General features: G+C 47.2%; 5 protein-coding genes across 5 annotated transcripts; 1 reads left to right on the top strand and 4 right to left on the bottom strand.

The window, feature by feature from the left end:
• Nucleotides 1–263: 263 nt before the first annotated feature.
• Nucleotides 264–2,315, bottom strand: LOC109781689 (putative receptor-like protein kinase At3g47110). Its single transcript, XM_045230280.1, has one exon. It carries the CDS (start codon nt 2,313–2,315, stop codon nt 264–266), a length of 2,052 nt encoding a protein of 683 aa, XP_045086215.1.
• A 34-nt stretch (nt 2,316–2,349) lies between these two features.
• LOC123494311 (uncharacterized) lies at nt 2,350–2,979 on the bottom strand (the record flags this gene model as incomplete). The annotated part of the gene is made up of 1 exon (XM_045229604.1): nt 2,350–2,979. A coding segment is annotated over one exon (621 nt), but the record flags the coding sequence as incomplete, so codon positions are not given.
• Nucleotides 2,980–11,894: 8,915 nt separating this feature from the next.
• LOC109781699 (UTP--glucose-1-phosphate uridylyltransferase) lies at nt 11,895–15,899 on the top strand. Its single transcript, XM_020340297.4, has 21 exons — nt 11,895–11,968; nt 12,091–12,138; nt 12,254–12,345; nt 12,445–12,535; nt 12,612–12,672; nt 12,757–12,834; nt 12,941–12,991; nt 13,078–13,151; nt 13,250–13,322; nt 13,402–13,459; nt 13,557–13,603; nt 13,843–13,908; nt 14,025–14,057; nt 14,173–14,225; nt 14,306–14,381; nt 14,502–14,558; nt 14,648–14,731; nt 14,806–14,904; nt 15,009–15,113; nt 15,348–15,419; nt 15,722–15,899. Exons 1-21 carry the CDS (start codon nt 11,910–11,912, stop codon nt 15,746–15,748), a joined length of 1,404 nt encoding a protein of 467 aa, XP_020195886.1. The 5' UTR covers nt 11,895–11,909; the 3' UTR covers nt 15,749–15,899.
• Nucleotides 15,900–16,051: 152 nt separating this feature from the next.
• On the bottom strand, nt 16,052–17,640 carry LOC109781700 (peptidyl-prolyl cis-trans isomerase FKBP18, chloroplastic). Its single transcript, XM_020340298.3, has 6 exons — nt 17,298–17,640; nt 16,957–17,027; nt 16,803–16,889; nt 16,560–16,709; nt 16,394–16,453; nt 16,052–16,304 (listed from the first exon to the last, which is right to left on the bottom strand). The coding sequence occupies exons 1-6, from the start codon at nt 17,545–17,547 to the stop codon at nt 16,242–16,244; spliced, it is 681 nt and encodes a 226-aa protein (XP_020195887.1). The 5' UTR covers nt 17,548–17,640; the 3' UTR covers nt 16,052–16,241.
• A 534-nt stretch (nt 17,641–18,174) lies between these two features.
• Nucleotides 18,175–24,120, bottom strand: LOC109781698 (glutamate receptor 3.1). The gene is made up of 7 exons (XM_020340294.4): nt 23,913–24,120; nt 21,722–22,060; nt 20,282–21,630; nt 19,929–20,206; nt 19,667–19,698; nt 19,160–19,566; nt 18,175–18,829 (listed from the first exon to the last, which is right to left on the bottom strand). Exons 2-7 carry the CDS (start codon nt 21,984–21,986, stop codon nt 18,389–18,391), a joined length of 2,772 nt encoding a protein of 923 aa, XP_020195883.1. The 5' UTR covers nt 21,987–22,060; nt 23,913–24,120; the 3' UTR covers nt 18,175–18,388.
• Between the last annotated feature and the right edge of the window lie 1,140 nt (nt 24,121–25,260).

Raw genomic sequence — 25,260 nt, 5'->3', positions numbered from 1 at the left:
AAAATAGGATCGTTTTTCTTAGAAAACAAAGAAGAATAAGAAGAAGAAAAAAAAAGCAACTTTTGAAACTCTCTAGAACTTCAGGTCCACTGTTACACTGTTACAGAACTTGCTCTAGTGCTACTGTTGCAGAACACCATGGCTCTGCATTCATTTGATACAGTTGTAAAGAAATGTTGCTCTAAGAAAAATTACTAACTGAAACGATACACAATTTTTTTATTATGCAGGATCATGCCTTATACTAGTTTGTTTATTCAAGGCTATTCTGGATTTCTTGAGTCGAGGCTTCTTTTTCTGCTCCATGCCCCCCTATAAACTTGAGGTGAGCAGGATATGCCAAGCCTGAAGACTGAAACCAGTAACTCCTGGATTCTAATACTTGTACTGTTATCAGGTTGTCCGTTGTGCAGCCACATTGTTGGGTCAGCTATCTCCAAGCTTCTATCTGGAAGAGCATCCTCAGCAAACTTATGCAGACCCAATGAATCTCTGAATGTTGCTTCTGTTGGGCTCCTTCCGGTAAACATCTCAAGTAGCAGTATGCCAAGGCTATAAATATCACCGGCTGTTGAGACCGCAGAGCCTTCTCCATACTCTACAATTATGCAAAGCTTTCTGGTTAGCATGCCATATTCGAGTGAAAAGGACAATATAAAATTAGAAGAATTTCGGTCACCTGGAGCAACATAGCCTATGGAACCTCTAATTCCAGTTGAGCTATATGAACTTTGCATCCCCTCGCTTGTATTTTCTTGAAGGATCCTTGATATGCCAAAGTCTCCAACTCGTGCACTCATGTCTCCAGCAAGAAGAATGTTGCTCGGCTTAAGATCGCAATGGATTACCAATGGTTGACAGTAGTTGTGCAGATATTCTATTGCGTCCACAATATTAGCAGCAATATCAAGCCTCTGTGCAAGGCTAAGCGTGTTGTTTGTAGTGAGTTCTTGAGATTTTGGATGAAGCCAACCATCCAAGTTACCATTGGGCATGAACTCAAAAACTAATGCCTTGAACTCTTGACCTTGGTGGTTGACACTCGAACAAGAAGTAATGATCTTAATGAGACAACGGTGTCGTATCCTTCTCATGGCCTCACATTGAACCTCAAAACTCTTGGAATACCTAGATTGACCAAGATTAAATACCTTGACAGCAAATGTTCTATCTTCATCAGTGTCCAAAACACACTTATAAACCGCACCATAACTTCCTCTCCCAAGCAAGTTGGCTATTGAAAATCCATTGGTTCCCCTCAATAATGCATGATATGGGATTCTCTTGTAATGGTCATCAACAGTTGCATTGTGTGCTAATGTCTTCTGGCTTGGTTCGAGCTTCTTGCAAAATATCCAAAGAAGAAGAATGACTGAAAGTGGCAGCAAGATTGCTCCAGCTGTTGCTAGAGAAACTACAAGAGACTTTGGCATCCTTATTCTGTTCTTGCTTGAGGGACTTGTGGGGCATGGAGCCAAGTGAAGTTGAGGTGCGCCACCACACAGATTAACATTCCCAACAACCGCTAAGTAAGTGATGTTTCTGAAAACACCTTCATCTGGCACCTCACCATGCAAATTATTGAAGGATATATCCAGTTCAGACAGTGATGTCAAATTCTGTAGGACTGATGGGATCGACCCTGAGAAGTTGTTGTGTGCTATGTACAGTTCCCGCAGGTTTCCAATATTGCCAAGGGCATCAGGAATATTACCAGAGAACCTATTCATGGTCAGGTTCAATACTCTGAGCCCCTTTATATTTCTCAGTGACGGAGATACGCTTCCCTCGAACGAATTGTTGTCCAATGATAGCCATTCCAACACTAAGCAGTTCTGAATACTATCAGGTATCTTGCCAGACAACCGGTTTCCCGATAGAGTCAGTCGGTTAAGATCTGCCAAACCACCAACTTCAATAGGAAGGGGACCAGAAAGGGAATTGTGTGACAAGTCCAAATACCAAGAAAGGCTGGGTAATTTGAAAATCTCTGTGGGTATTGAACCGTTAAGATGGTAATTCTTTGACAGATCAAGAACAAAGAGGTTTTCCAACGCTCCTAGGCTTGCCGGAATTGGCCCCTCCAAGTTGCCATAATATGCATAAAGCCTATTTAACTGTGAAAGGTTTCCTAGCGATGACGGTATGAGCCCAGACAAGCTATTGTTGTACAGGCCTAGCTCGACCAAGTTCTCTAGCTTACCGATGCTCTCTGGAATCACTCCGGATATGGAGGTATTTGCTATCCCAAGCACTTCCAGACCAACCAGATTGCCGATGTCCGCAGGGATACTCCCAGAGATCCTATTGTCCATTGTGGTCGAGGCCAATTGTTTCAAGGGAAGATATGTTGAGATCCTATTGTCCATTGTGGTCGAGGCCAATTGTTTCAAGGGAAGATATGTTGGATACTGAGGAAGGGATGGTTCCTGTGAAGTGATTGGTGCCCAAGCCAAGATAATACAACTTGGGGAACTTGCTATCAATATCGTCCGGAATGTTCCCATGCAACATATTAAACCCTACTTCAAATGCTCCCATCGACGACCAATTGTAGAGAGAAGGTGGAAGCATACCGGAGAGGTTGTTCCCAAAGAGATTGAAAAAACGCATGCTCTGGATGCTGCCGAGCCCCGGCGGAATCGAGCCAATGAGCTGGTTATCGGAGAGGTCCAGGACCTGTAGACGGGACAGATTGGCCAGTGACGCCGGGATGAGCCCCGTGAAGCTGTTGTTTCTCAGCGAGATCACTGTCAGGGACGTGAGCTTCTCGCCGAGCTCAGCCGGGATGCGCCCGCTAAGCTTGGTGTTGTAGAGCCCAATGTTGGTCATGCTGGTGCAGGAGCTCAGGTTCACCGGTAATGTGCCGGAGAAGGGGTTTTCTCCCAGGTAGAGCTCTCGCAGGCGGCGGAGGCGGCCGAGGCGGCGGAGGCGGTAGCATTCCAACAATGTATAGAGGAAATTGCTCTCATTTCCCAGTCAGCAATAATTAATGTAGAGTTTGTCCTCTCTTGACGACTTGGAGACTGACTTAGGTCTCAGACCTGTTTCCAGACGCGGCAGGGATGAAGGCTGCTAAATAGAGGAGTTAATAATGTGGTAAGTTGGTAAGCTATGCGTGTCAATCGTCTGAACTCCCTCTATATGTTAGTAGTAATTAAGAGTTATGCTGTCCTTTTATGCCTGTTTAATGAATAGTAAGCAAACATGTTTAATTAAGAGGAACCAGTAGAGGGACCCTCTTGTCTAGTTTCCAAATCAAATTGCTCTCATTGAATCTCTGACTCTGTATATCGATCAGTTTGGCTTGCAGTGGTAAATTAGTTCATTTCATTCAGTATTCAGTAGAGGGATTTGCATCATTCATTTCATTTCTTTCTCCAGTGGGAGAATTTTAACATTGCTCCCTCTGACCCCTCTTTTTACATGTGAGGTAAGAAGGTAAGAGTTAATCCGACAACGGCTCAGATATATTCATATACTCTTACCTCTCATGTAGAAAGACTCCGTGATACATTAGTTCTTGATTAGTACTGCATGAACACTAACTAGTTAGTGGTATGAACTAGCGTTAACTGCCATTGAATCCCTGAGTGTAGTTGGTACAGCTAGCACTGTACAGCCAGTATGACTTAGCGAAACTAGTACTCCAAGCAGTGGAGCACTATGAACTAGTTAATACTCCCTCCTTTTCAGTTTACAAGTCCTACGCGTATATCTAGGTTGTCAATTTTATCACCCTAATATAACTATACAACACAAAAATTATACCGTTTGAAAATAGAACATCTGAAGTTTATATTGGTATATTTTTTGCAATATATGACTTATATTAGGTTGGTTAAATTGACGACCTAGGAATACGCGCACGCCCTGAAAACTAAGAGAGAGGGAGTATAACTAGTACTCCAAGCAGTGGAGTTTGTCCTCTCTTGACGACTTGGAGACTGTCAGTGCTAGCACTGTGGAGTACTATGAACTACGTCGTTAATACAGCTAGCAGTGCTACCTATTATATATAATGGCCTTGCTCAGAAATCCTAATGGCAGTTAATGCTAGCTCAGCTAGCACTGTATGAACACTTACTCCCTCCGTCCAGGAGCATAGGGCATCTTACGAAAATTTAGTATTCCAAATATGTAAGTCACCATGCATAGGAGCTCCTTATTCCCTGTGATCATTAATTTTGATTTTCCATGTTTCTATTTTCATTGGTTGACACATTAAATAGGATTTGCATGCTACTCTAGGAATTAATGACATGGAAAACTAACATAGTGGTTGGCTTCTCCTAATTTTTCAAGCGGGTCAAATAGGAGTAATTATTGCCATTGAGTTTTGGTTTAATATCCTTCTTCCAATATCCACACACCTAGGTTGCGATGCAACTACTCCCTCCGTTTCAAAATATAATGCTTCCTCTATTTTCGTGCTTCAACTTTGATCATAAATTTAACCAACGAGACCGACTGCGGCGGGAGCAAAAATTATACCAATGAATTCGTATTTAAAAGAAGTTTTCAATTATATAATTTTTTTTTCCGCCGCAGTCGGACGGGTTGGTTAAATTTATGGTCAAAGTTGAAGCACGGAAAACTTGGGTGCACTATATTTTGAAATGGAGGGAGTACTAAGATGCCCTATGCACCCGGACTGAGGGAGTATGACTTTCCAATAGTTGGTGGCAGTTAATCCTAATAGTTGGTGGCAGAAATCCTAATGGCAGTTAATGCTAGCTCAGCCGGCCCGGTCTGCTCCCGCCCTCGTGCTCGCGTCGCGCAGTCCGTCCGCATGCACCGCCGCGAGCTCGCCGCCACACTCCACCCCCGCCTACGTGCTCGCGCCGCCGCTGCGAGCTCGCCGCCGCGCTCCACCCCCGCCTGCTCCAGCTCGGTCCGCGTGCACCGCCGCCCAGTCGCCCGTCCCGCGCTGCCGCAGCCCCGCCGCCGCCCGCCCGCTTCGCCGCACCCACCCCGCACGGTGAGACAGGGGCGGCGAGCACGGGGCGACGCGAGGCACGAGGCCGGTGCTCCAACGACGACGCCCGAGGCAGAGTGGGACGGGGCGGAGCGGGATGGGGCGGGGCGGGGCGGCGCAGGGCGTGCCGGCGGCGAGGCGGAGCAGGACGAGGCGGGGTGGGTGCGGCGGCGAGCGAGGCGGGGAGCACGGCACAGGCGGCGAGCGAGGCGGCGTGCCGGTGTGGTCAGCCCGGCGCAGCGCAGGCGCACACGCGGGCAAGGGCGCGGCGCGGCGGCGAGAGGCGGCATGGCATGCGCGTGGGCGAGCTCGGCGGCGGGGGCGGGCGCGAGCTCTGCCGCAGGCGGGGCGTGCGCGTCGCGGGGCAAGGGCTGCTCCAGCGGCGGACGGGCCCTAGGAGCGGGCACGGGCGGCGAGCTCCGGCGAGCGCGGGACGGCGGTGTTTGGGGCGGACCGTTTGGGGTTAAGGCGACGCATGCAGCGTTGGGCACACCGTCCGCCCGGACGTCCGCGCTTTTCGATACTCAAACGGACAAATGTGGACGTCCGGATGGGGTCGCGCGGTGGAGTTGGCCTGATAGCTAGCTAGCTGCCCGCCGTGTGCGACGGTTGCTGCCGCGTGCTAGCTAGCTAGCTGCGCCCGTACGTGCTAGCTAGCCAGCCGGTGGCCGCGTGCTAGCTAGCTAGCTCGCGCGCCCGGCCGCCTCGCCGCTCGCGCGTTGAGCAGTGGAGCTCGCACGCTAGGCCTCAACCTGCTGTCTCCGCTCACGCGTCACCGCGTTGGAGCTCGCGCGCCCGGCCGCGCCATACTTGCCGCGTCTAGCCGCCATGCTTGCCGCGCTCGCCGTGCTCGCCCTGCCTCGTCTCGCACCTCGGCTGTGCCTTCTCCGCATTGGAGCTCGCGCGTCCGGCCGCTTCCGGCTTGTAGCTCGGCTCGCCTCACGCCCGGGCGGTGCTGCTGGAGCAGGTGGTCGCGGCCGCCAGGCGCCCCTCATACGAGCTCGCGTGTGGGATGCAGCTCGTCCCGGCCATGGTCAACGTACACCGGCGTCCCTGCCTGCTACGTGTTCGATGAAATGCGGGGATACACCTGGACAAAAATGCGTACGCCTCCTGTTGGACGCACCGGCTGATCCAAATAAAAAAGTGGACACAGTCGAGCAGAAGGGTGACCCAAGCGGACAAAATTGGTGTTCGTTTGGTTCACCTTGTTAGAATTGCTCTTACAATCACCACATTATATATCCCTCTTCTGAAATCATGGGCCCTCACATGCATGCATTTCAACTCTTGTCTTGTTACGTGCTCCCTGCGTTACTAAATACTCTTTCCGTTTCTAAATATAAGTCTTTATATAAATTTCATCTAAACTCTAAAATGCATCTATATACATCCATATGTGGTTCATATCAGAATCTCTACAAAGACTTATATTTAGAGACGGAGGGAATATAAATCGTTTTAGATATTCTAATATGCCCTCTTTGTATAACCTCAATCATACAAACAAAGACTCTTAACCAACACATATAGAGTTCAGACGATTGACATGTCCAGAGTTGCCTGTCTCACTTGCAGCTGCATTTTCTGTGTGCTGGTGGAGCGGGAGATGGACTGTGCAAACGAGTTGTCATGGATATTTCATCGACTTTGAGGCTCTTCTCCTCATGCCGGATTTGCGCCGTCGGAAGGGATCAAAACACACTGGCACGTGAGCTCGCGGCGCTGGTGTTCCTGCATGCCTGAATGAGCCGATGATGGGAGAATGTAACGCCCCCAAAGAGTAATTTAGTTGCTCTTTATTCTCAAAAAAATAAATACTCCTAGTACTTTTGATTGCCCTTATTTTGAAATTGTGTAGAGTTTTATATGCTGGTTTCATTGCAAAAACATTTTGTATTTACATAAGTATACAAGTTAATTAAATACCTCCTCTGTAAACTAATACTCCCTCCGTAAAAACATATAAAAGTGTTTTTTTTGAAAAGGAGGTCATCCCTTGGCCTCTGCAACGGAGGATGCATGCGGCCATTTTATTAGAAAAAGACGAATCAACAAAGTTTGGTCTGCAAAGTACAGCTCACAAAAGGAGCAAAAAATAAAGAGTGCATAACTCAAAGCCATAGCCGGCTGGACGGAAAATCACTAAGGACCTATCCTATGAAGCGACCGCCATCCAAACCGATTGAGAGCATCTCCAGCCGTGCCCCAGAAAGGCCTCCCCAGGCGATTTTTTCGCGCTGGCGTAAAAAAAACGGCCCAGTCGCGCCTCCAGGAGCCCAATTTTCGCCGGCCTGGGCCGAAATCAGGCCGGCGGACCCAGGCCGAACCCGGCGCGCTGGGGGGCGCCCGGGGGCGTCGGGGCGAGCGGTTTTGGCGCGAAAGAGCCACGGGCCAGCCGCGTCAGTAACACGGCGCCTCGTCTCCCCCAACGCCTCGGTTTCCCGCGGGGAATCAATGGCAAGGTCAGCCTTGCCATTGATTCCTCACGGGCGGCGTGTCACGGGACGGCGCGCCGATGCCTCCCCTCCCCCTCCCTCGCACGCGTACACACGGGCACGGCGCAGCTATATAAGCCGGTGGCCTTGCTCGCCTCTGGCCACAACAGCCCTGCCCTAGCCGCCGAGCTCTACCTCTCCCGAGCGCCGCCGCCGAGCCCTCCCTCTCCCTCTCCCGTGAGCCACCGCCGAGCCCTCCCTCTTCCTCCTCCTCTCCTCCCGATGGCCGAGCGTTTCCCCGGAGATGAGGCGACGGCCAACGGCTTCGGCCGCCGCACGCTCCGCGAACAGGAGTCGTGGCTCCTGTTCCAGGCGAACATCCCGGCGCCGCCGGACATTCGCGCCGGGCCGACGGGGTGGAGGCTTAGCAACGGGGTCCATTCCCCCGTTGCCCGACGCCGTGGCGCGCCCCTCCTACTTCGTCGACGAGGTCGAGGTCGTGCGCGCCTCCCTCACCGACGCCCAGCTCGCCCTCCCCCAATACGCCGCCGACAACCACGCGGCTTGGGCGGCGTACTTCGAGCACCGTCAGCAGCAGCGTCTGGCGTCCACCAACGGCGCGCCGGTGGTCGGCGGCCTGAAGAACAGCGAGGGGCGCCACCTGTGGTGGGGCGTCCCCGGCCGCACACTCGAGGGCGTGCTGACGCACCTCGAGGGTGGCAACAACCCGCCGTTGGCGTACCCCCCGGCGAGGGCGGCCGCCCCGGCGCACCGCCGACGCGACGGGCAGTGGATGCCAAGGAGGTTCGGCTCCTCCTCTTCTTCCTCCTCGCGCTCTTCCTCCCACTCCTCCGGCTCTCCGGCACTGCTCGGCATCAAGGCCGAGCCCGCGGCGGAGACGCCGCTCGGCCGGCGCACTCGCAGCGCCGGCATCGTCATCAACGAGAGCGGCCGGCGCGCCTCCTCGTCGGCTCCTCCTCCGCGCTTCGTCAAGCCAAAGACGGAGCCGGGGCTCACGTCGGTGAAGACGGAGCCGGGTCTGCCGGCCGTGAAGACGGAGCACGGCGACGTGGAGCTCGACGACGACGCGGCCCTGGAATGGGCACGCCAGGACTCCCTGAAGATGGCGAGGGAGCGCCAGTGCGCCGCCCTGCGGCGCTTTGCACAGTGCCGCCGGGGCCTCGACGAAGGAGGAGTCGTCGTCATCGACGACAGCGACGACGACGACGACGACGCGCCGCCGCCGCCACCAGTCCGCCATGGCGACGCCAGGTCCAGCAGGGGCGCCCGCGTCAAGGAGGAGAAGGCCGACGATGACGATGGCGGCGACGACGGCGACTACTCGGCGTTCAACCAGTTTCTTTTTTAGATTAGTTATATATTTGGTATGTAATGAAAATCCGCGAACATGTCTAATATATGCCCAAGTTTGCCGAAATTTAGTCGTGTTTAGCCGAACTTCGCCGAACTTTGCCGAAATTTGCTATATATTTTTCTTTTTTGAACGCGCCTGGGGGCGGCCCTGGGGCCGCGACTGGGGACCAACTCGCCCCCAGGCCAATTTTTTGCGCCGGCTCACCCCCAGGCGGCGATTATAGGTGACCCCTGGGGGGCCAACGGCTGGAGATGCTCTGAAAATAACCCGTGCTGCCATCTCCCATCGGTTGCACCCAGTAACCAGCTGCTCCCTGGAGGCCGTAGGAGTGAGTAATGACCATGTACGGATCCATGTCGTAGCCCTGAAGATAACCTGCAAGAAATTAATCATAGGTTTTCTGTTAAAAATCATATCATTCCTGCAGTTCCATATAGCCCAAAGAAGTGCACATATTCCAATCCGAATACTAGACACAATATGAGTAGTCATTCCATTTAGCCACGTTCCAAACAACGCTTCAATGCTATCCGGAGGGATAATATTAAAGGCTACATGAACAGACCTCCAAAGTAACTTCACGAGAGGGCTATCAAGAAATAAGTGTTGTATTGTTTCATCATGAACACAAAAACAACAACGCGAGCTACCTATCTTAATAAGTTATCTTTGGTAAGGATCACTTGTTTGTGTACAAACCACATAAAAAACTTAATTTGCAAGGGAACCTTAACTCGCCAAATGTGAATCGATCGTGGGATTGGGCCAAAATTTATAAGATCTAAGTACATCGATTTAACTGTGAACACTCCGTTACTCGTTAGCTTCCAGTTGAAAGTTTCACCCTGATCTGATAGGTGAACTTCCATTAACCTCTTGACTAAGTGTAACCAGGAGGTCCATCGTTCCCCTACTAGAGACCTCCTGAACTGGATATTCAAAGGTACCGTCTGCAGCACCGTTGTTACGTAATCTTCCTTATGTTGAGCAATATGATACAGGGAAGGATATTGGAGAGCTAGCGGCGTGTCGCCTAACCATGTATCCTCCCAAAACCTTGTTGTTGTTTCATCCCCAACAATAAACTTCACCCTATGAAAGAAGGTTTCTTTCACTCTCATGAGTCCCTTCCAAAAGGTGAATCATTTGGTCTTACGGTAACCTGGGCTAGAGTTTTGGAGTGCAAATATTTATTTCGGAGGATTTGTGCCCACATACCCTCGGAATCCTGCGATAACCTATAAAGCATTTGCTCAAGAGACACTTATTTTTCACCTCGAGGTTCTCGATCCCAAGACCCCCCCGGTCTTTTGGTCTACAAATAATATCTCAGGCGATACTTTGTATTAACCTCGTCAGACTGCCAGAAAAAAGCGAGATCGATAGAAGTCTAATCTCTTGCGTACCCCCTTGGGCACCTCGAAAAAAGACAGAAGGAACATTGGCATACTTTAGTGATCTAAACGCTCTTATATTTATTATAGAGGGAGTAGAATTTATGACCGCACAATCTCTTGTCTAGTCGAAGTTTCTTTCTGCAGTCATGCCTTTTCCTATGTTTTTTCAGCCATGCCTTTTTTTTAATCATTAGTGAAGCCTTTTGAGCTTTTTCTCCACCCACCTCTTAGGATCCTGTTTTCTTTCCTTAGAAAAGTACTAAAAAAATTAGTTGCACTTCTTTTTTCAGGATGCCTGCAAGTACGTTTCCACGTCCGCTTATCGGCACGCGAGTATAGTCGCACCCCTTGATTGTTTGCAACTGCATGTCCACAGATCGCGAACAACTAAAGATGCACCCTGATCTACGTGTGCAAGTGTCCTTGCGTATATTTTCAAGAGAAGAAATAGAATATAAAAAGGTTAAGAAAGAAACAAAAATGAGGAGAAAAAAAAAGTGAAAGAAGAAAAAAATGAAAAAAAAAGTAAAAGGCATTTTTTACGTTGATGTTATTTAGATGAGACTTGGTTAATCTCGTAGGTAACACAGAAACCTTAGCCACCACCCGACATTTTCCACTCTCACCGTTGGGCAAAGCCCCGTGTGGCGCCAGCTACAGAGGGGAGGTCTAGATCAGGGCCTGTTGTCGAAGTGTTGGAGGGTTGTTGTGAGACGGCGAAAGAGATATGTGCTCTAGCGGTGGTCTTCGTCAGACGGTGCGCGACAGCGGCGTTGGTGAAGCCGGAGGGATCCAACGTGAAGATCTTCATCGGTGGCCCGGTCTGGCTGGATCGTCGAAGAGGAGGGCATCGCTGCTGGTGGGGCGATGAATCGGCGGCCGGTCGACATCAAACTCCGACCTGTCGTAAATGGCATGGTGATCTTTTTGTCAAATTTTCTTTAGGGAGTCATCGTGTTTGTTGTGGGGCGACGAATCGGCGGCATTGACCCAAGTTAGGAATAATGTTCTCCTCACGCTTTTTACTTGGTGTGCTTTTCACCGGCAGATGGCAGGTGGAGCTGTGTCTCAGGCGAGACTTCGAGGACCCTTTGGGTTTTCGGTGGATTTGTCTAGATTCGACCCCTTTAGTGCTATTTGGAGTTTCTACAAGCCATTATCGACGATTTTTTTTCTCCGAGGCGACGATTTGCTTGGCAGATTGTGGTTGTTCGCGTCGACGGCTTCTCGGCCGCTAATTCTACAAACTCCTGGGTTTCAAAAGGTTTGCTCCGTTAAGGCGGAGGCCCAGAGGCAGCATCGAGCTATGCTCACGGCACGTGCTCCGTGGATGCAAGAGAAAAAGTACCGAGGCACCCCATGATGTTAAATCGTATTTCTATTTTTTGTAAGGGTGTTTTTTTAAGGAATTGTGATGCTTAATATATGGCCGTAGGGCCTTTTTTAAATAAGAAATAGATGAGAGCTTGTGGGAACCAATATTTTTTTAATTTAATTTTTAGTACTATTAATTTGTAGCCGTCAAGATTTTTTTGTAGGGGCAAAGCTGTTGACGGTCCGGCCGTTAACTTCGCGCGCGTCCCCCTCCTTTCGCGTCCCTGTTTCCCTTGTATAAATAGCCATCGCCATCTCCTTCTCCTACCTCCGACCGTCCTCGATCCTCCTCTTCTCACGCACATCTCTCCCCGCACACGCGCCAAGCTCTCTCTCTCGCAACGACAATGGCGGACGAGAAGCTCGCCAAGCTGCGCCAGGCCGTCGCCGGCCTCGGCCAGATCAGGTCGATCGCTCTCTCCCTGTCAATCGGACGCCAGCCGTCGCCATTGCCGCATGTCTTTACCTTTATGTATGTCTTGTCCGATGGATCGCTTGCTTAATTTCTCTGTGCTGCGTTGCGTGCAGCGACAAGGAGAAGTCCGGGTTCATCAGCCTCGTCTCCCGCTACCTCAGGTAATTTCTCTTTCTTTATGTCGCATCACCGATGGTTCTGCTCCCGTTCATCATCCATGGCGTGGATGCTGTTCTGAGTTCTGACCATGGTTGGTTTTCCTTTGGCGGCGAGAAGCGGCAACGAGGAGCAAATCGAGTGGGGCAAGATCCACACGCCGACCGACGAGGTGGTGGTGCCATACGACACCCTAGCGGCCCCGCCGGAAGGTGCGCGCCGATGAGACGGCCATCTTCTTCTCCTCCGTCGTCTTGGGCATGAAACTGAAATTTGGTGATGACCCTGTCTGTTGAATCAAAAAATTGCAGACCTGGCGGCGACCAAGGCGCTGCTCGACAAGCTCGCCGTGCTCAAGCTCAACGGCGGCCTGGGGACCACCATGGGGTGCACAGGCCCAAAGTAAGCTGCCACATTCATCTTATCAACATACATGGTGCTGACAATTAGCACATTGATCTCTGGATGAACATTTCAGGTCGGTCATCGAGGTGCGAAACGGGTTCACCTTCCTCGACCTGATCGTGGTCCAGATCGAGGTAGGGGCCGGGGTTGAGCATCATGCATTGTCCTTTTCTTTTTGAGATCCAAAGCAAATGCTGTTGTTCTACCTGTTTTTGCAGTCCCTGAACAAGAAGTATGGCAGCAACGTGCCGCTGCTCCTGATGAACTCCTTCAACACCCATGACGACACCTTGAAGGTAGATCAATCGCCACCGCCCGAATCTCTCCCGACATTCGTGGCTGGAAGCCTGTTTGAAAAACATTTTCCCCTCATCGTGCTGATTAGTACATTTTGCGCCGCAGATTGTCGAGAAATACGCCAATTCAAACATCCAAATCCATACGTTCAACCAGGTATGTCAAGACAGATAGATTCTGTTTTGGTGTTTCCGTCAGGTATGTAAGCTCATGACATCTACCAATTCTGTTCTGATATGCAGAGCCAGTATCCTCGTGTCGTGGCCGACGAGTTCTTGCCGTGGCCTTCCAAGGGGAAGACTGACAAGGATGGCTGGTAAGACATTCACGCGTCACCGGATCAGCAAATTCTGGTATAACAATAATCACAGTGTAATTTTAACCACATCTTCTTTGTTACACAAATATATGAAGGTACCCTCCTGGCCATGGTGACATCTTCCCATCCCTGATGAACAGCGGCAAGCTCGATTTACTACTCTCACAGGTTTGCAATCATCTGGGGAAAAGTTCTCATCAAGTTTCCAACCATGTAACATTATCGTTATGTTTTTACACTATTGCAGGGAAAAGAATACGTTTTCATCGCAAACTCAGATAACTTGGGCGCTATCGTTGACATGAGTATCCTTACATAAACATGATATTCAATATTTACTTTGACAAAAATTCCAGCTGTAAGAAAAAGGATACCTTGCTTATTTACTTAACTGTTGAATAGAGATACTGAACCACTTGATCCACAAGCAGAATGAATACTGCATGGAGGTATGTAAATCATACTCCCTCCGTTCCTAAATATTTGTCTTTCTAGAGATTTTACCAAGTGACTACATACGGAGCAAAATGAGTGAATCTACACTCTAAAATATGTCTATATACATCCGTATGTGATAGTCCATTTGAAATCCCTAAAAGACAAATATTTAGGAACGGAGAGAGTAGTATACATTGAAGATAGATTAAATTTGGTTTGTTGCTAAAGAAGATTAAGAGCCTTCCTTCAGGTTACCCCGAAAACTTTGGCCGATGTGAAAGGTGGCACACTGATCTCATATGAAGGGAGGGTTCAGGTTAGCTTATGTTTCTTCTTTGTAGTTGCATAAGTTTGCAAACCAATTTCATGAATGATAGTGGGGATTTGCGTCTGGAAACATAACGACAACAATTTTCCCTTTTATTTTTTCAGCTTCTGGAGATTGCACAGGTTCCTGATGCACATGTAAGTCATAAACTAGAAACTGCAATGGCATAATAAATGATCAAAAACCAAACAGCACCGCAGCAATTACTGTACGTCTTTCCTGAGATTGTTTCCACATTTTTCTGAAACCTAGGTCAATGAGTTCAAGTCAATTGAGAAATTCAAGATCTTCAACACCAACAATCTGTAAGTGAATTCATAGTTTTTCATTTCAGTTTTATAAAGACCATTTCAGTGTTATATAACACTACTACCTGCTTTTATAGATGGGTGAGCTTGAAGGCTATCAAACGCCTTGTCGAGGCTGATGCACTCAAGATGGAGATCATTCCAAACCCGAAGGTAATAATGCATTTTAGAGAATTATTTTCACGCCAGGATTGCTCCATGAGCTTTGTTAGTTGTACTTACGATTTATGAAGAATTTAACAAATATTGTGATGGGCAACAAAATCATTTCAGGAAGTTGAGGGCGTGAAAGTCCTTCAGTTGGAAACTGCAGCTGGAGCCGCGATCAGGGTACTAAAAAACTACTACTAACCTATATACCCATAATCATAGCCTTATGCTACATATAAATATGACAAATCATATATTTTTTGAATCAGTTCTTTGACCACGCAATCGGCATGAATGTTCCGAGGTCCCGGTTCCTACCGGTGAAGGCAACATCAGACTTGCAGCTAGTACAGGTTTGTGCTATATGCTGAACAAATTCTTGAAGTTAACACTCCTAATTCTAACTCAAATTACTTTTGCCCTGCAGTCTGATCTGTATACCCTGGTTGATGGCTTCGTTACACGTAATGCAGCTAGAACAAATCCATCAAATCCCTCAATTGAACTTGGCCCTGAGTTCAAGAAGGTCAGGCTCCAACACTAACTCCTCGCCAGAACGAAAGAGTTTTACCATTAACTTTTAAACTCCAAATATAAATAAGCCGATCTTGTTTATACATGCACTGGCAGGTTGGGTGCTTCCTTGGCCGCTTCAAGTCGATTCCTAGCATTGTTGAGCTCGACAGCTTGAAGGTTTCCGGTGATGTTTGGTTTGGTTCTGGCATCGTGCTGAAGGTATTCAGACAAAGTTGTTGAATTATTACAATCTTTACTGTAGTTGCAGTTCTTAGACAACATGTTCAGACTATTTATGACCTGCTATTTTCAATGGATGCATTACCTGGATAATGTGTAGCTTCGCTTCTCATATGATTGCTGTTCTGACCTATGGCTATTTATGAAGATATATATCTCAAAGTTTAAAAAACTTGGAGTAAAGATGTATGTTTTCTTTTAAAACTTTTGTAGGGTAAGGTGACCATCACAGCAAAACCTGGTGTTAAGCTGGAAATCCCAGATGGAAAAGTGATTGAGAACAAGGTATCTTTCCAAGATGCATGTTCTCATTGGTGTTTCATGAATTCAGCAGTTTAAAAGCAACAGAGATCTTAGTTCTTGTCTGTTTACTTGTTTATCAGCGTTGGAATAGTTTCAAATTAAACAAAAGAATTACTGACATCATTAAAATAATCAGAAGTCTTACATAATTGACTAATTTTCATCATTTAGTTTCTGGTAACAAACTAAAACCTTATTTGAGATGCCCATTTATGTCCCAATCAAAAACTAAGCTGCTAGCACCTTTCTCTTTAACAAAATATTTTTTTTCTCTTTTATTTCAGGACATCAACGGCCCTGAGGACCTTTAAATGAGCATCAGAACATGCTGACATCACAATGGCAGATCAATTTTACTATATAGAATCTGCTATGAGTCATACATGCACCATGACATTGTGGTGAATATCTGTGATACAGTTTGCTTCAACATAAATACATTGAAGTGAACATTTCTACCTACTTAAGTTTTGCTTCTAATCTTAGATTTTACTCCCTCTGTCCCATAATCTAAGACATTTTTTGACTCTAGTGTAGTGTCAAAAAACGTCTTACATTATGGGACGGAGGGAGTACTTGTTAGAAACAAGCCCTTTCAGGGGAAACAAGCAAAATCGACAAAACGCAAAAGCTTTGCGTCCCAACGTTTCGATATATGTCCAGCCAAAATATAATATTAACATATTCTCGGTTACAGCTCTCGTTTGATAAGAACGAAAAAAGTATAAAGCAAATACATCCCTCTAAAATTTGTGAAGCTTCACAGGTACCTCATCAGTATTTTCCATGTGTAAGCAAAAATGGTCAACTATCTGTAGGAGGGATCACTTCCAAAAGCTCTATATCCAGTTCAAAACTAGCATCAGCCTGCAAAGCAGGATGGAATTAAATAACGCATCCGTAGCTGAATGCACTCAGATGCTCAATCATCAAACTAGAAGAAACCGAGGTTTTACCGGTATCTCGCCCTGCCCCTTTTTCCCATAACCCAGGTCTGGAGGGACAATCACCCTCCTCTGCATATCCAACACACAAACAAAACAGTAGATCAGGTCAGTTATCATACCGAAGACAGAAAACACCAGATTATTCTCCACTCGTGCTAGTTCTGCTTGCCCATACCTTCCCCCCAACTTTCATCCCCTCGGTTATCATGTACATTGCCCGTGGAGGCTTCGGCGAAGCCTGCGCGGAGAACAGCCCATTGGCGGTGTCTGCGAAATCGCGCTTCCGCTCTTTTCCAGGCAGCGATCCGACGGTGAACACATAGGGCTACTAGAGGAAGGCAGACAAAAATCTTAGTTCCTACCGCGCCAAACCAGCAGCGCTACCATATATGGTGTCAGGAGTATTTTGCCACATAACCTGTGCGATACTCCGGTTCCCTGCGAGGAGCTTGGCCTCGCGGCTCGACACCACGGTGATGCTACGGTATATGCAGTCGAAATGAACCTTGAGAAGAACAGCAGTGACAATCAGTTTCAGTTAAAGACTGAAAAGCAGGGTTGAATTTGATTACCTGGACAGTTGATCCCTTCTCGGCAGTTGGGCCCTTCCCTTCAATGAGATCGTAGTACTTCAGGCCATCAGCTGCCCCCAATAGTTTTCACATCAGATTACTCGAACACCGAGTTTAATTTAACCAATGTAATAGTGACGATTCATGGAACGGAGAGTCTATAACTTCGCTTGTAAACATAATTTGCAGTTCTTAATATCACATGGATCAATTGACAGCAAAAGAAAAGAAACACTGTATGAGACTAATCAGTTTCAGAACTCAGCCGGAAAGGGCCAAACTTTTGGGCGGAAATCTGAGCAGGAACCAAGCGCACGGGGGGAGGAGGCTCGGTGACGTACGTGTGGACGCGTAGTCCTCCGGCGCGATGGTCCGGCGGCCCCTCCTGGCGGCGAGCGCCGGCGGCGAGGACGAGACGGCAGTCAGGAGGCCGGCCGAGAGGAGGAGCTGCGCGGCGGCCCGCCGCCGGGAGACGCAGCAGGGGACGGTGGCCTCCCTCGGAGGAGGAGGGGCCTGGGAGCGAAGGGAGTGGCGGTGGGAGGTTCTGGAAGGCAGGGCGGAGGGCGCCATGGACGGCGGAGGAGGAGGCATGGGGAAGGGATGATGGTGGGTCGGAATGGCGCGCGCTCGGCCGCCTGCCGCCACCACATCAGCATATCCATAAACGGTACGGTACACAAAAATCAGAATATTCCATTTTCCCCATTTTATACCTTATTAATTACTGCTCCATTATTTTTTAGATGTCTTTTTTAAAATATTTTCTTACAATGTTCAGAAACCACATAGTGCGGTACTTATTTACTTTCCCTTTTTATGCATTCATATTTATTTTATTATATCACTCGAGTTTTTGTATTTGCTAGTTAAAATAGTTTAGTAATTCTTAAAAAATACAAATTGTGTTATTTGTGATGAGAGAAAAAAAAATCAGTGTTCAAGACAAGCTACCTGTGATAGTTCTGTATGAGAACTTCTGCATGCTCAGACCATTGCCTTGTAACTAATTGCAAGCAGTGAAGGTGGTTTTATTTTTTTTACAGAATGTATCCTTGTAACTAATTGCACTTCCAACCAAGAACATCAAATAAAATCTGGGATGCAGAAGTTCAAATCTCTGCAATTTCACAAAAATGAAATTAAATGAAAGACCTGCCTTCTCACATCCATTCAGTGCCAAGGCAGGCAACAGCAGAAACTCTGAAGAGAAAAAGGCACTCAGACAAACACATTCCTTCATTTCACCACAACACCATCAAGGACAACAGCTTATATACAAGTTTCCAGTTGCCAGGAACCTACAGAGTAATCTCCCCTACACAGCCTCTGAATCTATCCCCCCCTCCATAAGATCGGCTAAACCGACCCGAAGAATAGCGTACCTCGGGTCGAAACGTGTATATATATAATGTCTTAGCTTTGTACACAAGAACTAGCCTTCTATATCGATGACGCTGCCGTTCCTGACGGGCCGGGCCGGCCTCTCTACGTCGAGGGCGGTCATCGGCGCGGTGGCCGTCGAGCTCGCAGGCAGGCTCATGGACCGCTTCTTCCGGTTCTTCGGCGGCTCCTTGTCGTCGACGAACGAGATGAACCTTCTAAGGCTCTTCTTCGGCTCGTGTCTCATGTACTTGCGCAGCATGATGCCGAAGTAGATGAGCAGCGAGATGACGCACGCTACGCCGCAGATGAGGAACAGGCCCCAGAAGCTCTCGAGCCGGAGCTGGTTCGAGTTGATCATCTCGCTTTCGTCGGCTGCGCACTCGCCTGTCTTGAGCCACTTGTCGTGGATCCGCTGCAGCTCCCCGTTCTCTGACAGTGACAGGATCGCGGTCGACAGGTCCACTTGCAGAGGGGAGTCCCTTGGAAATGCCTGGCAGAATGAACTTTTGTAAGGTGCTAAGTATTGATTCGTGAAATTAAAGCAGGTGTAGATTTTAGATTTCACCAGTAAAAGAAGTGCAAGAAAGGTTGCATAATAGTGATCTAAACGCTCTTATACTCCCTCTGTCCCAAAATATAAGTGTCTCAGGATTTTGGGACACTTATTTTGGGACGGAGGGAGTATTTGTTTACAGAGGGAGTACTAGACAGCATACACAACTATTGGAAGTTAAAACTGTTGTTTCAGCATTTCAACACCAAAATATTGTATCCTTGTATTTCAAAGCTATGTTAAATAACTTAGTTTAAATGTACTTACAAAGCCCCATCCTCTGCTGGTGAAATCTGAGCCGGCTACCGCAATCTTGCAGTAAGTTGACAAAAACAATTCAACATAGGGGCGCTCGTCAACGATGGCCATAACACCTCCTTTCTTAGGGCCAAGCTCGAGGGCTTTAGCATATTCTTTTGGGGAACCGAGAGCTCGTAGCCTTGACCGTGAGATGTTCAGTTCATTAACCATGTAGTCTTGTGCAAAAGAACCAACTTGGAAACCAACAGGAGCATCACTATTTTTCAGGTCATCAATTCCTTTTATAGAAGTATCAAGTTGTTGCACGGTCAGGATGGAAGTAAGACTCGCGGTATAGCTGGATTGAATGATCAAAACAACAAACAGCCATATGATTAACACGCCGCGCCCTAAGGTGCTCATAGTATTTTCTCCTGGGAACAGATACAGATGAAAATCACGAGTCATGTGTCAGAACAAAATTACTTTATATATATAGCCAAAAAAACACGAGAGATAGGTTCATTTACTCACTGTGTGCAAAGAACAAAGTCGAAAAGCTGAACCTGCAGATAACAGAAGATTGAGATTATAATCACAGTTTTGAGAGCAAGGAATGACTGTCATAAGAGCATTTTGCAAGAGTATGTGAAAAAAGAAGACAATAAAACCAATGCATCATATATATATCTCACCACAAGATAATAGTTATTGATAATCACTAGATGCTTTATTTGGGTGCATTAACTGGCTATTGTTCTAGCGAGGATACAAAAGATGCAGCTAAGCTCCTTACCAGAAAATAGTTATCATTTGTTGTCGTGGCGAGCCGCGGAACTCATCATTGATTCGATGTTCAAGAACCCAAACAACCACACCCACAACAAGAAAGAACAACCCTGTAACACACCACATCTCCAAAGTAAATGGCTGCAAGAATGCCCAGGACGTTGTTATATGCCTTTTAACCGGAGCCAAGATAACCAATCCTGTTTCAATGAAAGGCTGGGTGAAATCAGCATTTACTGTGCGCTTCATTGTAACTGCGATATCCCCTACAGCTCCATCAAGCTCCTGCAGAATAAGATAACCCTGGTCAGTACGGTATGATGGAATGTGTAGAAAAAGGAAAAAACAATTCATACTTACATTTGATTCAACCATCTCTATGAGTTTGTCATAATGAGGATTTTCAGTACCACTCCCAAAAGGTACGAACTTGTAGGTAACAGGATAAGGAAGCAAAGCCAATGCCTGAGTAAAGACATCGATGCAATAACCCTTCATTGACCCGGTAACATTGTCTTTCGTGACAAACTCCCTGAAGCTGAATCTGTTGGGAATACCAATTTTTAACTCCTTGGCATTAGAAGGAAAAACCCATCCTCGAGGCCTCTGTGCAGTCTCCCCAGGCCAAATAACATCATAGAGTTGCTGATTGGCTAGAGAAGTATTTGGGGGCTTTGAATATAGAGCCTCTGGAGGGACAGTTGACAACAAGCCAGAATAGTTTGACCAAAAACCAATGGTCCGCATGCCATTTCCGATGACATTTATGATCTCATATGCAGGATGAATGAGGTCACCTGAAGCATCGAATTGCACGTGCCCAGACGGCCCAGTGAAGTTTACCTTTCTAATCTTCTCCAATAATTTCCTTCCCTTGTCAAAAATACTCATTGCTTCAAGGTGAAGAGTTCCCCCAGTTGCATCACGCAACCGCGAGTCATTTGAGAAGGAAATGCTACCACCATCATCGAAGAAGGCATCCAGAGCCCGAGCTACTGTCCATACACTATCATAAACATAAAAGCCATAAGTATTTACACGAAGATCACTATGGTTGTACTTCTGACTTTGTCTGCTCCACTTGGAGATCAAATTACTCTTCATCTTTGAGTTGGGGATATGTGGCCGTAAAGTAAGAACACCTTGCATACCAGATATAGTCTCAGCAGGAGCTGATGAATTAGCATCAAGATATGCAGAAAGCCAGTCGGTTGCAATCCATACATAGCCATTGCCCATCATGTTTAGCCGGTTTGCCATAGAGAAAAGCTTGAGTCCAGGTTCACCACCAGTATGGAGGATGATAACACGAGACTCCATATAACTGACACTAACCAACAAATTAATGAGCTCACTCTTTTTAGCATTTGCAGGAAATCCAATCTTGTAGGAGATTTTGCAGCGCTTCGCAGTGAGTGCGTCATCCAAAGCAGCAATGCCATTTCGACCATAATCATCATCAACATATATGGCAGTCACTATCTTCCAGTGGTTGTAGTCCACAACTGCTGCCACAGCCGCCATTTGATAGAGATCACTGGGAGCAGTCCTGACAAAGAATGGGAACTGTATCGATGAAAGAGTAGCATCAGACGCAAAGGACATCAAGGGGACTCGGAGCTCATTTGCTACATATGAAATGATATGAGCAATTGCGGAGCACTGGGGGCCAACGATTGCAATAACATCAGTCTCCATGAACTGCAAAGCTGATACAAGGAATACGATATCATTGTCACAACTCCAGAACAGAAGCAACTATTTTAACAATACAAAATGATGACGTTAAAGCTAGTCTACCTTGAACCATGCCAAGGAAACCATCAAAGCAATTTGTATCCTTGGTTTCAACCTTTAACGTTGTTCCATTTAGAACTGTTGGATCAGAGTTGATATCCTCCAAGGCTGCATTGATGGCAATCGCCGCAACACCTCCAGTGGTGGAGTTCAATTGAAGAATAGACCCAATATTCACAACTGGAGGCCTTGCAGCTAAGCTCTTGGAGATGCCATTAGTGTACAGGAGCAGAGAGAGAACCAACACCATGGGAAAAGCTATCCCCATTGTCCCTCAAATGGTGCAAAGGCTACTGGATGCTTATTCGCATCTTAGAAGATTATTAATGAGTTCAGATCCCCCTGTAAGAAAAAATCACAGAGCAGATGTTATTGTGATACAAATGCATAGTTCTTGTATTCCCTAATGTAACATAGTCGGTGTAGACAGTACCAACATTTGAAGCCTCGGTTCAAACATCCAAAGGAAAAAAAAACAGTACCAAAGAAGCAAATAATAATTTGAAGGATGCACTAGCTGTAATTAAGAAACAAATGGACTGAATATTGCAAAACAAAAAGTAACTGAACTGAGCAACAACAGATGTTTCGACCAAACACGTTAAGAATGAAAACAATCCATTTGTAGTAAGCGAAACAACATTTCGGTTTGTGCCATTGATGTTATCTGCTTATACTGCTCCTAGAAAGAAGATACAGATCGTAGGTTGGGCCGGCAAGCATCCAGCATTTTTGTTCACATATACTCATCCAAGAAAACCAAAAATCATTATGGTCCTTGAATTAAAAGCCAAACGTGTGGTGTGGACCAACTGCTCTCAACAGATTTCAGTTTGAACACACTATTGCTATGCAGGGAACAAACTTTGGATTATGCAACGTATAAGGTATTTATTCTTATCCTTAACCCCTTGTCTTAATCATCAGACAGCAAGCAAACAAACAAACAAACATATTATACCAGGATACGATGCTTAAGGTTAAGGGAGCTTCCTGCAAAAAGGAAACCCTGCCTAAGATGCCAGCCGAGCAAAGTACCAAACCAGCTAACCACAGATTCCAGCATTTCATCCATTTAGCAACTGACGATAAACGGACTGAAGAACTCAAAGGAGACCAGGACGGAGGACACCGTAAGGAGGCAATCCGCCGAACACTTTGTGAGCAGGCTAAGACCCAGTGGTAACACCGTCACAACAACCAGGGCCGCCATTACCGGGAGATGAATCCACAGGCCACAGCCAGTAGGGGGTCAATCCAAATGTTGAAAGAAAAACAGTAACAAAGAAGCAGGTGTCAATCTGAAGGAAGCAATTAAAAAACCAACGGACTGAATATCGCAAAGAAAAAGCAACTTAAAAGAACAACAACGGATGATTCAGCCAAACTCACTCGTTAACAAGAATGAAAAAACACCCATTTCTAGTTTTTTTTTGAGAAAAACACCCATTTCTAGTAAGAAATGAAACATTTGGGTTTGTGCCATTTATGTCATCCACTCATACTGCTCCTAGGAAGAAGATACAGGTCCTAGGTTGGGCCGGCATTTTTGCTCACATGTACTCATCCAAGAAAACATGTGGCGTGGACATACTACTCTCTCAAGCCCCAGCAGATTCCAGCTTCCCCACACTATTGCTACGCCGAGAGAGAGAGAGAACAAAAGCCGCAGGTGCCGAACTTTGGATTATGCAGCAAGGCATCTATTCTATTCCTTGCTTCACCCCCTTTTCTCTTGTCAATCAGACGGACAGCAAGCGAACAAAGAAACGCCAGGATACTAATAGTAACGCTCAAGGTTGGTTCTTACGAAAAATGGAAACATTTGCGTGCACAGATTTGGGCCGAACCAACTGAGCACGGATTTCGGCATTTCGTCAGCTGAGCAACTGACTGTGAACGGAATGAAACCCCAGGGCCAGCCCGACCGACACCGTACGGCACGGTACGGCGGCAATCGGCCGAACACCTCGCGGACGCGCGGGAGCAGGCCCGGCGGCGGCGGCGCCCGGGCCCGCCATTGCCGGGGGATCAGTCCACAGCCAGTAGGGGAGGGGAACTGGGGAAGACCACAGCTTGACCTCGGATTCCTCGGCCAGAGGACCCAAGAAACGGGGGAATGGGGGGCATTGGTACCGGAGAAGGGGGTTGCAGAGCAAGAACAGAGAGAAACGCAAAGGAGATTTGGACTTACGGGGCTGGATGCGGCGCCCTCGGAGGAGGAAATCTCCACCTCCCCCGCGGATGCTGCTGCTGCGGCGGCGCTCGATGGAAGACGGCTTGGGGAAGGGCGGGATAGGAGCAGGGGGGAGCAGGCGGAGGAGGAGGACCCCACGACGGCGACCGGGAGCTGCTTCCGTCGAGCTCGTCATCATATTATTTTTAGGTGAAGGTATTATAGCGGGGAGGGGACAGGGGAGAAAGAGGGAGATGGAGATGGTACCCGACGCCCTGACCGGCGGGACCCACCCCCGAGGGGAATGCGAGCACATGGCCTGCCATGTCGGCCATGGACCTATTATTACTGAGATTTAGATAGATGGCAAAGCATTTTGTGATCTAGTATATGTTTGATTTCTCTATGTACACTTAAATAAATAAATAAAGAAAAATAGTTTCAACAACGGCTTGGTTTGACGATGCTACCGCGGTTGTCTGCCCTAACTCTCGGGGTGATCCCCTCGCTGATATGCTTGGCGCGATTGCCAGTCTCTGTCGTAGGTGGTACTTTACTATTGCGGCGATGGACGTGTCCCTCCGATGTCTTTGCGGGTATTTCAGTGGCTGGATTTCTTCATGCTGTCCATTTACGTTGACGGCATGATGTACGATGGTGCAACGACGACAGGTTCACTCGCATTTTCATTTCAGAAACAACATCTAATGTCTCTAGTTTCAATTGCCCCCGTATCTGGTTGTATCTGATGTTTTATTGATATTGTATAAACCAGCTTTTGTTTTGGAAAGAACATTAGTATGTCTCGAGCTCTCAAATATGCATGGGTGTCCGCTAAATTCCCTTTAGTGTTTCAAAGAAGGGTTGCTTTGATGGTTTCGTCAGGAGATTGATTAAACATGAGGACCATTTTCGTTTGTCTTGTGAGAATTCAACATTCGCTCGTAACTTACAAAGCAAATACGCCCTTGTCCTTAAATACTACTCCCTCTAGCACTAACTTGGTATCTAGCACTAACTTATCCTTCAAATGAATATATCTAGCACTAACTTGGTGCTAGATACATCCATTTGAGAGACAAGTTTTTTCAGACGAAGGGAGTACAAGCCATGTTTATTTTGTCTTAAGTCAAACATAGTTAAGCTTAGTCAAAAATTGGTCTTAAGTCAAACTTAGTTAAGCTTAGTCAAGCTTGGCCCCCATTTTCAATATGTAAATAAAGTCTGTGAAACAACAAAAGTACAACACCCAGCTACTACTACCCTTAAAATGAACGCACCACCGCACAATTATGAAATCATGAAAAAGATACATAAAGAATTCACGCAATCAACATCAACGAGTGCATCATGAAATGCGCTTCTT

Source organism: Aegilops tauschii, chromosome 6 (genome assembly GCF_002575655.3).
Source record: "Aegilops tauschii subsp. strangulata cultivar AL8/78 chromosome 6, Aet v6.0, whole genome shotgun sequence".
Classification (NCBI taxonomy): Eukaryota; Viridiplantae; Streptophyta; class Magnoliopsida; order Poales; family Poaceae; genus Aegilops; species Aegilops tauschii.
Note: the sequence above shows the minus strand (reverse complement) of the source record. Positions and strands in the feature narration are given on the sequence as shown.